The sequence below is a fragment of the Biomphalaria glabrata genome, chromosome 9 (assembly GCF_947242115.1).
Source record: "Biomphalaria glabrata chromosome 9, xgBioGlab47.1, whole genome shotgun sequence".
In the NCBI taxonomy this organism is placed as follows: Eukaryota; Metazoa; Mollusca; class Gastropoda; family Planorbidae; genus Biomphalaria; species Biomphalaria glabrata.
In genome coordinates this window covers 3,338,313-3,351,952 of record NC_074719.1, presented here as the reverse complement: position 1 = coordinate 3,351,952, position 13,640 = coordinate 3,338,313, and the positions used below count along the sequence as shown (strand labels likewise).

The 13,640-nt window shown below is 32.4% G+C and overlaps 1 protein-coding gene across 3 annotated transcripts in view; it reads right to left on the bottom strand.

Annotated features, from left to right (window-relative positions):
- The window catches only part of LOC106072935 (uncharacterized), a 67,719-nt gene that overhangs the window by 26,703 nt on the left and 27,376 nt on the right, over window positions 1–13,640 (bottom strand). For all 3 annotated transcript variants that reach the window (XM_056040667.1, XM_056040665.1, XM_056040666.1), the window contains 2 exons: window positions 13,306–13,456; window positions 9,724–9,905 (listed from right to left, as the gene is read on the bottom strand). In XM_056040667.1, the coding sequence (XP_055896642.1) occupies window positions 9,724–9,905; window positions 13,306–13,456 (333 nt within the window). The remainder of the gene's footprint in view (window positions 1–9,723; window positions 9,906–13,305; window positions 13,457–13,640) is intronic.

Sequence of the window (13,640 nt, the reverse complement as noted above, 5' to 3'; positions counted from 1 at the left end):
GTGGTGACATTGGGTTCTTGTTACAAATCACTGAATAATGAAATGACGCTGGGTGTAGCAGACACAATAAGTTTAATATAACACCACATAGTGAATACACCATACAATTCGACCCAGGAATGGTCAGTATTAATCCAACAGTAATATACGAATATCACAACTTAGTACTTATTCTATAACCAACTACTTTAAACATCTAACTCTACTGCTTATATCTTAAGTGACTCAATACAAGTGCTTGCTACAAGATCTCTATGTGGACTGACTGCCTTTAACTCTCTGGTTCACCTAAGGTCAAAAGTGTTCACCTTAGTGCAACATGGGTTGTGAATAAGATTCACAATATGGAATTAACATACACAATACAGAATTAGGGTTTCTACTCTATGGCACCAACTTTGAGGTGGTGACATTACCTATCACCCCCCTTTTGAAAAAAATTTTTGAAGAAATTTTTTTCAGCTTGACGACATAATTATCATAAGTAGGATCAATTGGAATTCTTGGGGTCTATGAAATGTACAATTGCAGAGTTCAAATAGAACTACAAACTTGCAATAAAATATATAATATGACAGTGTTACACAAAATATTTGCTGAATCAAAAAAATTCATACAAGGGCAAAATTCTCTAATTCATCATATTCTTGTAAGGCAATTCAAATAATTCTCTGAGTCAAATACTTAACATCCCAAATAATTCTTTACATGTAGTTCTAATATATACATCAATATTCAAATGTGTTCAATATTTACAAGTCTTTTTCATAATAATATGTGCAAAGTGTGACGAAAATTTCAATGACAATCTCCTATGTCACAATGTGAAAAATTAATACAAGTTTTTATTCACAATATCTATTTATAAAAAAATCTTTGACACTATAGAAATGTTAGAAGTCTGGTTTTTTTTTTTTAACACCAATAGTACAATATGTACAAATCATGTAGAAAATGTTACAAGTAAGTCTCAATATGTAAGTGATAAGTATAGAAAAATTCAATATATGTGTCAAAATTCAACATCAAATTGTTTAATGATCATTGTTACAAATTCAATGTATCTGTTTACTTCAATATGAGGTTTGACATCTCCATAAAAAATTGTTGTGCATTAATATTACACAAGTAAATATGTATAATGCAAGTATCAAAATATTGGATCAAAAGTATGAACATCAAATCAAAATAAATATCTTTCATGGTGCTTGTTGCATGCACCTTATGTTTCAATTAAGTGTTTCTCCATATGACATTTCAAATAATTTGTAGCTAGTAATGGCAAAAGTTTAATGTTACATTGTTTATCAAATAATTATTGAGTACAAAGTTCAAAAAAACTCTTTTGTCAAAAAAAATTCAACTGAGAAAATGTGTCAGTTGTGATACAATCTTTGAGTTTACATTAATTTGTTCAAGCATATATATACAAGCATAACATCATAATGGTTTAGTTGTATTTATTTTAATCTGTTGTGAAAAAAAATGCAAGTCCAATTTAAAAAATAATATCAAGTGTCTCTTTCAGTACTTGAAATATCAAAAAGTGTGTTTACAAGGATCTTCTTGTTGACATCAATGATTGTTACAAAAATAAAGTTCATAAGAATAGTTTGACAAAAATGTTTTCAAAAAATACAAGTGTATGTCAATATTTGATTACACTAATTGACATTAAATAAATAAAGTTCATAAGAATAGTTTGACAAAAATGTTTTCAAAAAATACAAGTGTATGTCAATATTTGATTACACTAATTGACATTAAATAAATAAGTTACATTATGAATCAATCTCCTTTTTTCAATAGTATTGAAAAATGTGACTAAGTTATATAATTGTGATAAATGACATAGTAAAAAAATTCCAATCTTGTTTACAATAGCTGTAGAAAAAAATTTGTCAAAGTTGTTCTCAATACAATGAGAAAAAATAATGTTTACATTGCATGGAAAAAATTAAGCTAGGTACTGAATAAGTTGGGAAAAAAATTCAATGTTTGTTTACATTGTTGAGTACAAAAATGTTATTCTTGTTGACCAAAGAATGTGAAAAAAAAATTGTTGGTTACAATGAAGTAATCAAATTCCAAAGTTTGTTTACAAATAGAGTTTTTTTTTTTAAAATGAAGTCTTAGTTCTAGTTCAATGTTTACAAATAGTACTCAATGTTTACAAAATAATGCTCAATGTTTACAGAATAATGCTCAATGTTTACAGAATAATGCTCAATGTTTACCAGATGCGATGTATTAAGTCAACAACACTGATGTTAATTGTGAGTCCCTTAATTGGTGTTCCGTATATTTTATGTAATAACTCTTTGTAATGGCCAAAGTTTTTTATTTGTACCCACATTGACTCTCCAAGTTCTGGATGTTTCCAAACTTTTTTATATCCAAAATCACAAGTTATTTCTTGTACTATTTGAAAAATTTCTTTCTGGAAATCACAATCAGATAGGTCATAAAACCATATTGTTTTATGTATTACTGGCTTTTGATGCACTTTAACTTTTGGATAAGATCCAATAATTACTGGACTGATAGTATTTTCAAGTACTACAACTTTTACTTTCCCTTTTATAAATGGTGATTTGATTTCAGCAATGGCAGTTTTACATTCTATCTTTCTAGAGTTTGGTAAGGTTACAATGGCTATATCATTCAAATAATCATCTTTTTCTACTAAATTGGGCTCTACAAAAGTGATTGTGGATTCTTCATCAACTATGCATACAACATCCTGATAATTGACTTCTAGATCATATACTTCTATCTGTTTGCTATTTTTAAATGTCAAGGCTAATATTTCCTCTGTTATTATTACTTTAGGTGAGCTAGTGTTAATGTCATTTTGTATTTCTTGTTTTTCAGCTTTATCTTTATCATCTATTTGTATTTCATCTGTTTGTATTTCACTATCATTTGTTTGTGTGTTAATTGTTTGGCAATCTTTATTTAGTTTAGATGCTTCTGTTAGCAAATGAGTTTGACATTCTACATCTATTTTATTTGCATTTGTAATTGACTGATTATCTTTAGTTGCTTCATGTATACTGACATTGTTGTAATCATGTGAATTAGTAGTTGATGCTAACTCAATGTTTTCTTGATTCACACTATTAGCCCATTTTACTAAGGCTTCTTCTGATAGTTCAACTATATTCTCTATGTTCCCTATAATTAGTTCTTCAGCTGGGTTGTTCATTACTATGGCTTTGTATTGACCAGTGAACCATGGTGATTCAATGAAAACTAATGCTGTTTCACATTCTTCCCATAAGTCTTTATTCGCATAAGTCAGTGTGACCTTGTCTTTTAGGATCTGTTCAGGTTTTACTAGTGATTTCTTTACAATGATTGAGGTGCAGCCGCTGTCACGTAATGCATATACCTTAATGCCATCCACATATGCAGGATACACTTTTAATTTGGCTACCTTTGTCTGTATATATGCTACTGTTTCATATTCTATTGGTCTTTCAGTTGCTACAGCTGCCATGTTTTGTCTGGTATGATTGTTATTGTGGTAAGTATGTTGTCTATCTTGAAATTGGTCTCTTCTAGACATTCTGTTGTTTTGCCATCTTCTGTTTGTTTGATGTGATCTACTGTTAGTTGGACTGTAGCTTTGCCATGTTCTTCTGTTATATTGTTGTTGATAGGATCTATTATAGTTAGGACTGAAGCTCTGGAAAGTTCTGTTATCTCTTCCATATTTATGGTTTCTATTCACATATTGCTGTTTTTCTGATGCCATTCTCTTTCTGCACTCTGCTTTGGTGTGACCCAATATGCCACAGAAAAAACATTGTATGCTCTTGGCATATTTAAATTTATTTGTAGATCTTGGATGGTTTTCTGTCACTGTTGCAGCTACATTGTACAATTCCCTTTTGTCTATGGTGATGTTTGGGTGGGAGTCCTTGTATGTTGTTAAGTTTGATATCAATTCAACTTCATTTTTTATTTTTCTCTCCTTTAGGAATGAGAATGCTGCATCTGTAACATTAATTAGCACATTCTCAATGAGAAAGAAATCTAATATCTGTTTGGGGTCATCTAAGTTACAGTTTGCGAGTTGTAGCCACTTTGTCATGTTCTGGCGCATGTCATGTATTGTTCTTTTTAAATCTGTATTCTTTGCTAGTTTTATTTCCCTAAAAAGTTTTCGATAGTGCTCCTCCGTTTTGCCAAAATGTTCAATAAGTCTTTGTTTTACTGTGTTGTAGTCTTTTCTTTGCTCCATAGTTAGTGTGTCGATGATGTTTAGTGGTTCACCTCTTAGGTTAGCTAGAAGTTGTTGAGCCATTTGTGCACTATTCATATTTGCTGTTTGACAGATGTATTCAAATTGAATAATGAAATTTTCTAATGTGTCTTCTTTTGGGTCAAAGTTCCTAAATTTGCTATGATACTGATGATGAGATGAAGTTTGACTTGCTGAATTGTCTTTGTTTTCTTTTGCTAGTTTTGCCATTTTTTCTTCATGTTCTTTTAATTTTATTTCATGCTGGCGTTCTTTTTCTTTCTCTAAGTTTTCTTGTTCTTTCTCTCTCAGTTTTCTTTCATGTAGCCTTTCTTCCCGTTGCTTGTCTTTTTCTACTCTAATTCTATCTATTTCAATTTTAATGAATGCAGCTCTATCATCTTCTTTTAACTTTAGTTTATCCACTATCTCTATTAGTTTTTCATACTCAGCCATTTTCAAAGATTCAAATTAGTAATATAGTTAATTAATAGATATGTGTACTAGGTAGTTGTAAATGAATAATTGTACAATAAATACTTATTATTGCTCAAATAGTAATTACAGGTAATAGTAGATATATATTTTGTGCGAAACAATTGAGGTTATGAGGTATCTTAAATTATTCTTGGTACTTTGTCTAGTTCGTAATGTAATACTTTACTGATCAATTATGTGATTATGTATTTTTAGTATGATCTCCCCTTGCAATGTAAAAGTTTATTGCAACAAATAATTCACAATTATGTGAGCCTTATTAGTCTGGTAAATAGTGATCAATGTATCAATAGTATCAAAATAGTTGAATGTGTTTGAAGAGTATATACAATATAAATCTTGTCAATCTCAAATCAAAATATATCCCATAGTGTATCAAGTGTGTAGTGTAGTGTTGATAATAATAAAAAATAGGTTGAAATAAGAAGTAAAATAAATATATATTAATAAGTAATTAGACAAACATAAATACACTATAGATACTAAACAGTCTGCTTTAAAGAGACATTACAAGATAGTAGAAATAGTAGACAAAAGAATTACAATGAGAAATAACTATGACGCAAAAGAAAATTCAACAGATGTAAACAAGACAATATCAATACAAGAGTTTAACAATATGATAGATACTTGACGAAATACAAACTAATACAGCTATACGATCAAGTATTTACTTTATCTAAAGAGTCCCTACCAATACCTGGATGCTGACTTTGAAAAAAATATAAATGCTCAGACTCAATAGATAATTAAATTTAGTCCCTAAAGTCAAATGTATATATATAAATACAAATGTAAACAATGAAAAAAAATTGTGGTGTAGTTCAAGAGAACTAATCAATACTGATAATACTAAGGGTAATTAAAGTTACTTCCCTTAAATATTCACTTGATGCTTGACTTGTACATTAAGTTCCGGTGATGCTCCACATAAAATATGTCCACGGTACAGTTCATATGTAATCCACTTGCTAAATCCGCAGCACAACGGTACAGTTCATAAGTAATCCACTTGTTAAATCCACAGTACAATGGTACAGTTCATAAGTAATTCACTTGCTAAATCCACAGCACAATGGTACAGTTCATAAGTAATCCACTTGTTAAATTCACAGTACAATGTTAAATGATACGGTACTCAAGTTCTTGAACAATAGTAATCCAATAGATACTTCATATGTTTGACCGATAATCCATTAAACAATTCATATAGTTGACAAGTAACCCAATAAATAATTCATGTGCTTGATAGGTAATCCACTGTTTCGTACAGTTGCTGAAACAAATATAAATAACTAAAAATGACCTTAGGTAGTGACGACAAGAGAGGTCTAAGAGTGAGAGCGCTCTCTTATTAAATGTGCTGTTAGACAGCGACAATAGGAGTGTGTCATTAGAATTATGACGAACACTCGATGTAGATGATTCTTGAATATGTCAGCTACTTCGACTGACCATATATCAGCTGTCTTCAAACGATGACTTGAATGACTTGTAGTACTAGATTTTCACCCACACCGGTTGTAGTATCACGGTTGTCTAGTTTCACCCACACAGGCTGTAGTATCCAGGTTGTCTCAGCGTATCATGTTTGATCTCTTTCGCTTAGGATGTTAAAAAGTAACTTTGAGCAATACTGTGTTCTTAAAGCTATCTCAACTGGTGTAAAAGTACAACCACATAAATCAGGCTTCCAGATAAATGACACTTAGGACAGTAGTCAACTGGAAAATATGTCGAAGTTGAAAATACAGCTCAGACAGGAACAGTTCAAATTGTTCATTTCATCACCGATGAAAAAATAGCTTGCTAATGGTAACTGTGTCATGGCAGGTCAATGTGACATGTAGTAGTAGATCTAGATACCAAGTGTGTAGTCAAAAAAATTTAATAAATTCTGGATTCGTTGTAATTCATGTATAGTTCAATCTTGAAGTATAAGTTAAAATAATAGGCACAGTTAACTTTCAATTTCAGCTCTGTTTTTTGTTAGAGTTAGAGTGTTAGACTAGCTGAAGATAATAATAATGAATAATGTCACTCTTGGATCACGTGAATCTCACTTGAAAAATTGTGTGCTGGTCTCAATAAATGTAGATCTAGGTCATCTCTATAATGTTGAATGTGTCGCTGAACGACCAAATGAGAAAAATAGTAGAGTCTATAATAATCAGGTTTTAGCTTTCTTGCTCGTTGAGTGGCGTCATGATTTGTGTAAACAAATATTTTTTAGAGTTACTTCTGACACCATTAAATGTCACTGGTTTATTTTATATTGTATTGAATGTGGCTGTGGTTATCAATGTAGGCGTGGTGGTGACATTGGGTTCTTGTTACAAATCACTGAATAATGAAATGACGCTGGGTGTAGCAGACACAATAAGTTTAATATAACACCACATAGTGAATACACCATACAATTCGACCCAGGAATGGTCAGTATTAATCCAACAGTAATATACGAATATCACAACTTAGTACTTATTCTATAACCAACTACTTTAAACATCTAACTCTACTGCTTATATCTTAAGTGACTCAATACAAGTGCTTGCTACAAGATCTCTATGTGGACTGACTGCCTTTAACTCTCTGGTTCACCTAAGGTCAAAAGTGTTCACCTTAGTGCAACATGGGTTGTGAATAAGATTCACAATATGGAATTAACATACACAATACAGAATTAGGGTTTCTACTCTATGGCACCAACTTTGAGGTGGTGACAAGGGTCAAGTACTCTCTTATAGAGGGTCAAATATTCTCTTTTAGAGGGTCAAATACTCTCTTTTAGAGGGTCAAGTACTCTCTTTTAGAGGGTCAAGTACTCTCTTTTAGGGTGTCAAGTACTCTCTTTTAGAGGGTCAAATATTCTCTTTTAGAGGGTCAAGTACTCTCTTTTAGAGGGTCAAGTAATCTCTTTTAGAGGGTCAAGTACTCCCTTTTAGAAGGTCAAATACTCTCTTTTAGGATTCAAGTACTCTCTTTTAGAGGGTCAAGTACTCTCTTATAGAGGGTCAAATATTCTCTTTTAGAGGGTCAAATACTCTCTTTTAGAGGGTCAAGTACTCCCTTTTAGAGGGTCAAGTACTCCCTTTTAGAAGGTCAAGTACTCTTTTTTAGAGGGTCAAGTACTCCCTTTTAGAGGGTCAAGTGCACTCAGGTGCACTAGTCTAAAAACACTGCACACACATGCATGTCAACATGCAGGTCAACAGCATGTGGCTTCTTAGAACTGCCCGAAAGGAACTAAGCAAGTCTGGGACAGTCATCAAGGAAACTAGACATGGCTTTTCCTTACAGCTGCAGGGGCAGAGTGCGTCAAAGTTTGACCTGAACCATGGAAAACATGCAAAGCAGGATGTTAATGCAACATTAAGGCGTGATGGTCGTGTTGGCGATGCTTTTTTGACAACAAGATGTTTTGGTGTAAATATTGCAGACATATATTGTAAATTAATTTAAATACATTTAACTAATATTATTATTTATTAACCTATGGTCCTGTAGAAAGGTAACTAATAACACTTGTCAGGTTTTAACTAGAGACCATCTTGAAAAACATTCCAAAGTGTATACATTCTATTTCTTCAAACATATTTCACAGCTTGTTAAATTGTTATATATCTTATTTTCGCTTACAAAGTCCCGTAAAAATGAAAAAAATTGTATGTCTACAGTTTAAAATAAGTGTTTCAACCAAAAAAACAACAGAAAAAAAAATTACATTCTATTTTAGTGTTTAAAAAATATTGCAGTATAAACTAGACAATTATGTTAGTAATAAATTATTGCAGTATAAACTAGACAATTATGTTAGTAATAAATTATTGCAGTATAAACTAGACAATTATGTTAGTAATAAATTATTGCAGTATAAACTAGACAATTATGTTAGTAATAAATTATTGCAGTATAAACTAGACAATTATGTTAGTAATAAATTATTGCAGTATAAACTAGACAATTATGTTAGTAATAAATTATTGCAGTATAAACTAGACAATTATGTTAGTAATAAATTATTGCAGTATAAACTAGACAATTATGTTAGTAATAAATTATTGCAGTATAAACTAGACAATTATGTTAGTAATAAATTATTGCAGTATAAACTAGACAATTATGTTAGTAATAAATTATTGCAGTATAAACTAGACAATTATGTTAGTAATAAATTATTGCAGTATAAACTAGACAATTATGTTAGTAATAAATTATTGCAGTATAAACTAGACAATTATGTTAGTAATAAATTATTGCAGTATAAACTAGACAATTATGTTAGTAATAAATTATTGCAGTATAAACTAGACAATTATGTTAGTAATACATTATTGCAGTATAAACTAGACAATTATGTTAGTAATACATTATTGCAGTATAAACTAGACAATTATGTTAGTAATACATTATTGCAGTATAAACTAGACAATTATGTTAGTAATAAATTATTGCAGTATAAACTAGACAATTATGTTAGTAATAAATTATTGCAGTATAAACTAGACAATTATGTTAGTAATACATTATTGCAGTATAAACTAGACAATTATGTTAGTAATACATTATTGCAGTATAAACTAGACAATTATGTTAGTAATAAATTATTGCAGTATAAACTAGACAATTATGTTAGTAATAAATTATTGCAGTATAAACTAGACAATTATGTTAGTAATACATTATTGCAGTATAAACTAGACAATTATGTTAGTAATAAATTATTGCAGTATAAACTAGACAATTATGTTAGTAATAAATTATTGCAGTATAAACTAGACAATTATGTTAGTAATAAATTATTGCAGTATAAACTAGACAATTATGTAGTAATCTATTTTTAATCCCATCAGCTACAAGGGTTATAAGTCTGGCCTTGGAATCATGGTTAAACTATATAGGCAAAGTAATTAATATTTGTTTACCTTTTTTTAAAGACAAAATATACTGATTTGAAAGGAAATGTCACAGTTTACCTGGCACACACATAACACCAGCTTGTTGCCTGTTTTGACAAGAATATGGAATCCTGTAGGAAGGGCGACAGTCATCGAAATTTGTTTCATTGCCAACACATGACACGTACTCCACTTGGAAGAGGCCATTCTGAACCTTCGGAAACATTCCGCTGGAGGATTCTACAAATTTAGCGCCGAACCTTTGGAACAGGATTTTTTTTTTTAAATTTAAGATTCTTTACATGAGGTTTTGAAAGGTCTTTTTTAATAAAATAGGCAACAAGTTGTGAGGTGAAATTTACTTAGTCTCCTATTGGAGATTTATCTTGGAGAATTTAAAAAAATTGTATGTTGAAAATTAATGTTTAAACAATTTTCTTTGGGTATATATATATATATATATATATATATATATATATATATATATATATATATATATATATATATATATATATATATATATATATATCATGGGCGTAGCCAGGGGGGGGTTCTTGGGGTTCAAACCCCCCCCCCGAAATGAAATCCCCCCCTGGGGGGGGGGGACGGAATTAAGTGACTGATTTTTGCTTTCATTTTGTTTATTTTAGGTGAGATTTTAATACTAAATCATCACTTACCACAGCACAGCCGAGGCAGTTTTGAGTTAAAAACCCTCTACCAGGGGGTTTTGAGTTTAAATCCCCCTACCAGGGGGTTTTGAGATTTTAAAAAACCCTATCAGGGGGTTTTGAGATACAAATCCCTCTACCAGGGGGCTTTGAGTTTAAAAAATCCCTACAGAGGGTTTTGAATTTTAAACCCCCTACCAGAGGTTTTTGCAGTTAATTAAATCCCCCTCTTCTATAAAACAAAACAAAAAAAATGCAAACAACAATCCCCAAAATCCAACAGCACAGTTAAGGAAGATTTTGATTTTAACCCCCCCCCCTCCAAAAAGCAAATTACACACTCAAAATTCTATGAGCGTAGCCAAAGGGGTTTTCAGTTTAAACCCCCCACCCCCTCCAGTTGGGGTTTGAAGCTAAAAAGTACCTCTTCAATATATAAAAAAAAAAGCAAATTACACACTATAAAATCTATGAGCGTAGTTAAAGGGGTTTTGAGTTTAAATCTCCCTCCTCCAGATGGCTTTTTCTTTAAAGTTTAAAACCCCTCCAGATGGTTTTGAGTTTAAAATTCCCATACAGAGCGTTTAGAGTTGAAAACCTCTCTCTTCAATATTATTTTAAAGCAAACTACAGTCACCAAATTCTAAGATCGTAGCTAAATGGGGTTTTGAATTAAAAACAAAACAAAAAAACTCCAGAGATTTCTTAGTTTAAAACCCCTCAACAGATGATTTGACGAAAAAACTTTCCTTTTCGATATAAAATCTAAAGCGAAATACAGGCATGTAATTCCAAGAGCGTAGTCAAGAAAGGTTACAAATTTCTACCAGTGGCTTGGGCTCCATTAATAAAGTGTGAATAGTCTTCTGACGAAATTGAAAATCATTAATTGTGTCTCAACAAAGATGGCTAAGACAGATTTTAGGAGTCAGTCATAGAGATCGGGTCTAAATCAAAGAAATCATATGCCGAACTGGGAGTCGAATCCTTAGTAAGGTTGTGACAGAGCGTCGCATGAGGTTTTGCGGAACATGTTCTCACACAAAATTAATTATGCAAAATAAGAGTTTCGGAAACAGCTTGCCGGAAAATGTGCCGAACGGCGCGAGAGGGTCTAAGTCAGTAAGAATAGCACATTAGGTTTTTGAAATAAAACTTTTTAATAGCAAGATAATGCACTGTAGATACCTCAGAATATGCATTTTGTTGGCTTTCAATACCAGAAATAGTGCTCGGCGGCGGGGCTTCGCCCCGCGCTGGGGAAGCGCTGCGAACTCCCCCAGACCCCCTTGCTAGCAAGGGCGGGGAGTCTACAATAAACAATAAACGTCTTCCGAAAGGGCCAAAATGTAATAAAGATTAATTATGTACACACACACACACACACACACATATATATATATATATATAATTTTTTCCCCGGGGGGGGGGCCAAAACCCTCCCCGAAAAAAAATTCTGGCTACGCCCATGATATATATATATTACAAATCTTATAAGACTTATATTATAACAGAGTTTGCAGTTTATCAAGCAGAGTTTTGAATGTTTAAGATGACTTTCAACTTCTGGATTTCTTCTGACACTCTTTCTCTCCTCCTATTCTTTCTCTCTCTCTCGATTTTATTTCTTTCTCAATCTACATTTTGTTTATTCTTTTACTTTAACTTTCATATTTGTTTCTCTATCATTCATCTTCTCGTTGTTCCTTTCTTTTCTTACTAATGTCTTTGTTTCTTCTCTTTCATTCTCTTCTTTGTTTCTTACTCTAAGATTTGTTTCTCTCTCGCGATGTTTTTTTCTAAATATCTATTTGTTTTCTTATTTTACTTTTCTCTTTGTTTCATTTCTCTCTTTTATTTTGTATACATCTTAATCCCCTCTTTGTTTTTTTTAACTCGCTCTACTCTTCCGTTTCTCTTTCAATCGTCTCTTTTTTAACTCTTTCTTCTGCTCCCCTATGACTATGTTTAGCTCTTCCTTCTGCTCCCATGTGACTATATTTAGCTCTTTCTTCTGCTCCCCTATGACTATGTTTAGCTCTTCCTTCTGCTCCCCTGTGACTATGTTTAGCTCTTTCTTCTGCTCCCCTGTGACTATGTTTAGCTCTTTCTTCTGCTCCCCTGTAACTATGTTTAGCTTTTCCCCTATGACTATGTTTAGCCCTTCCTTCTACTCCCATGTGACTATGTTTAGCTCTTTCTTCTGCTCCCCTATGACTATGTTTAGCTCTTCCTTCTGCTCCCATGTGACTATGTTTAGCTCTTTCTTCTGCTCCCCTATGACTATGTTTAGCTCTTCCTTCTGCTCCCCTATGACTATTTTAGCTCTTCCTTCTGCTCCCCTATGACTATGTTTAGCTCTTCCTTCTGCTCCCATGTGACTATGTTTAGCTCTTTCTTCTGCTCCACTATGACTATGTTTAGCTCTTCCTTCTGCTCCCCTATGACTATTTTAGCTCTTCCTTCTGCTCCCCTATGACTATGTTTAGCTCTTCCTTCTGCTCCACTGTGTCTATGTTTAGCTCTTTCTTCTGCTCCCCTGTGACTATGTTTAGCTCTTGTCTTGTAAATTAACCGTAGACAAGGACGTTTTACATGTATCCATCCGCCAATTTAGTTGTGCATGTCTCTCTAATAATTAATCTATTACCTCCCTCTTTCATTTTCTCCTCATACAAATAGCTTTAACTCTTTCTCTCCGTAATTATTTACCACATTCTGGTGGAATTAACGCTGGTATCGTCAGTTAGGAGAGAAAGAGTTAAAAGTAGTACGTTAGATACCCATACAGTTGGATCAACTCGAAAAATCCCAAAGTTCGAATTCCCAGTTTTCAATGAGATTTAAACTCGAGACCCTTTCAGTTGAATAGCCAAGTGTTTGGCCACTCAGCCTATCATATCCCCTGATTAAAGAGAAGACGTGTAGATGATTATGATAAATTATGAAATACAAGGACAAAGGTCAAACAGAATTGAGCTAAGTTTACCTTGAAAATCCTAGCATGTGACAAATGACTTTTGCAGTTTTGTCATTCCATCCTGCATCACAAAGAGTTGTCCACAAATGATTATGGTAGATTTCTACAATACCTTCGTATTCGTTGCGTCCATTGACTAGACGTACCACTGAGCTGTTTCCTTTTTTTTGAAAGGTAAAACTGATTAAATCATTCACAAAGATAAAGAACTAAGAGAATCAACTATATTTCTTTCCTTATACAACTTAAAATACGGGCAATAACCAGTAGGCAACAACCATTTGGTGGTAACCAGAGGGCAAGAACAATTTGGTGGTAACCAGAGGGCAAGAACAATTTGATGA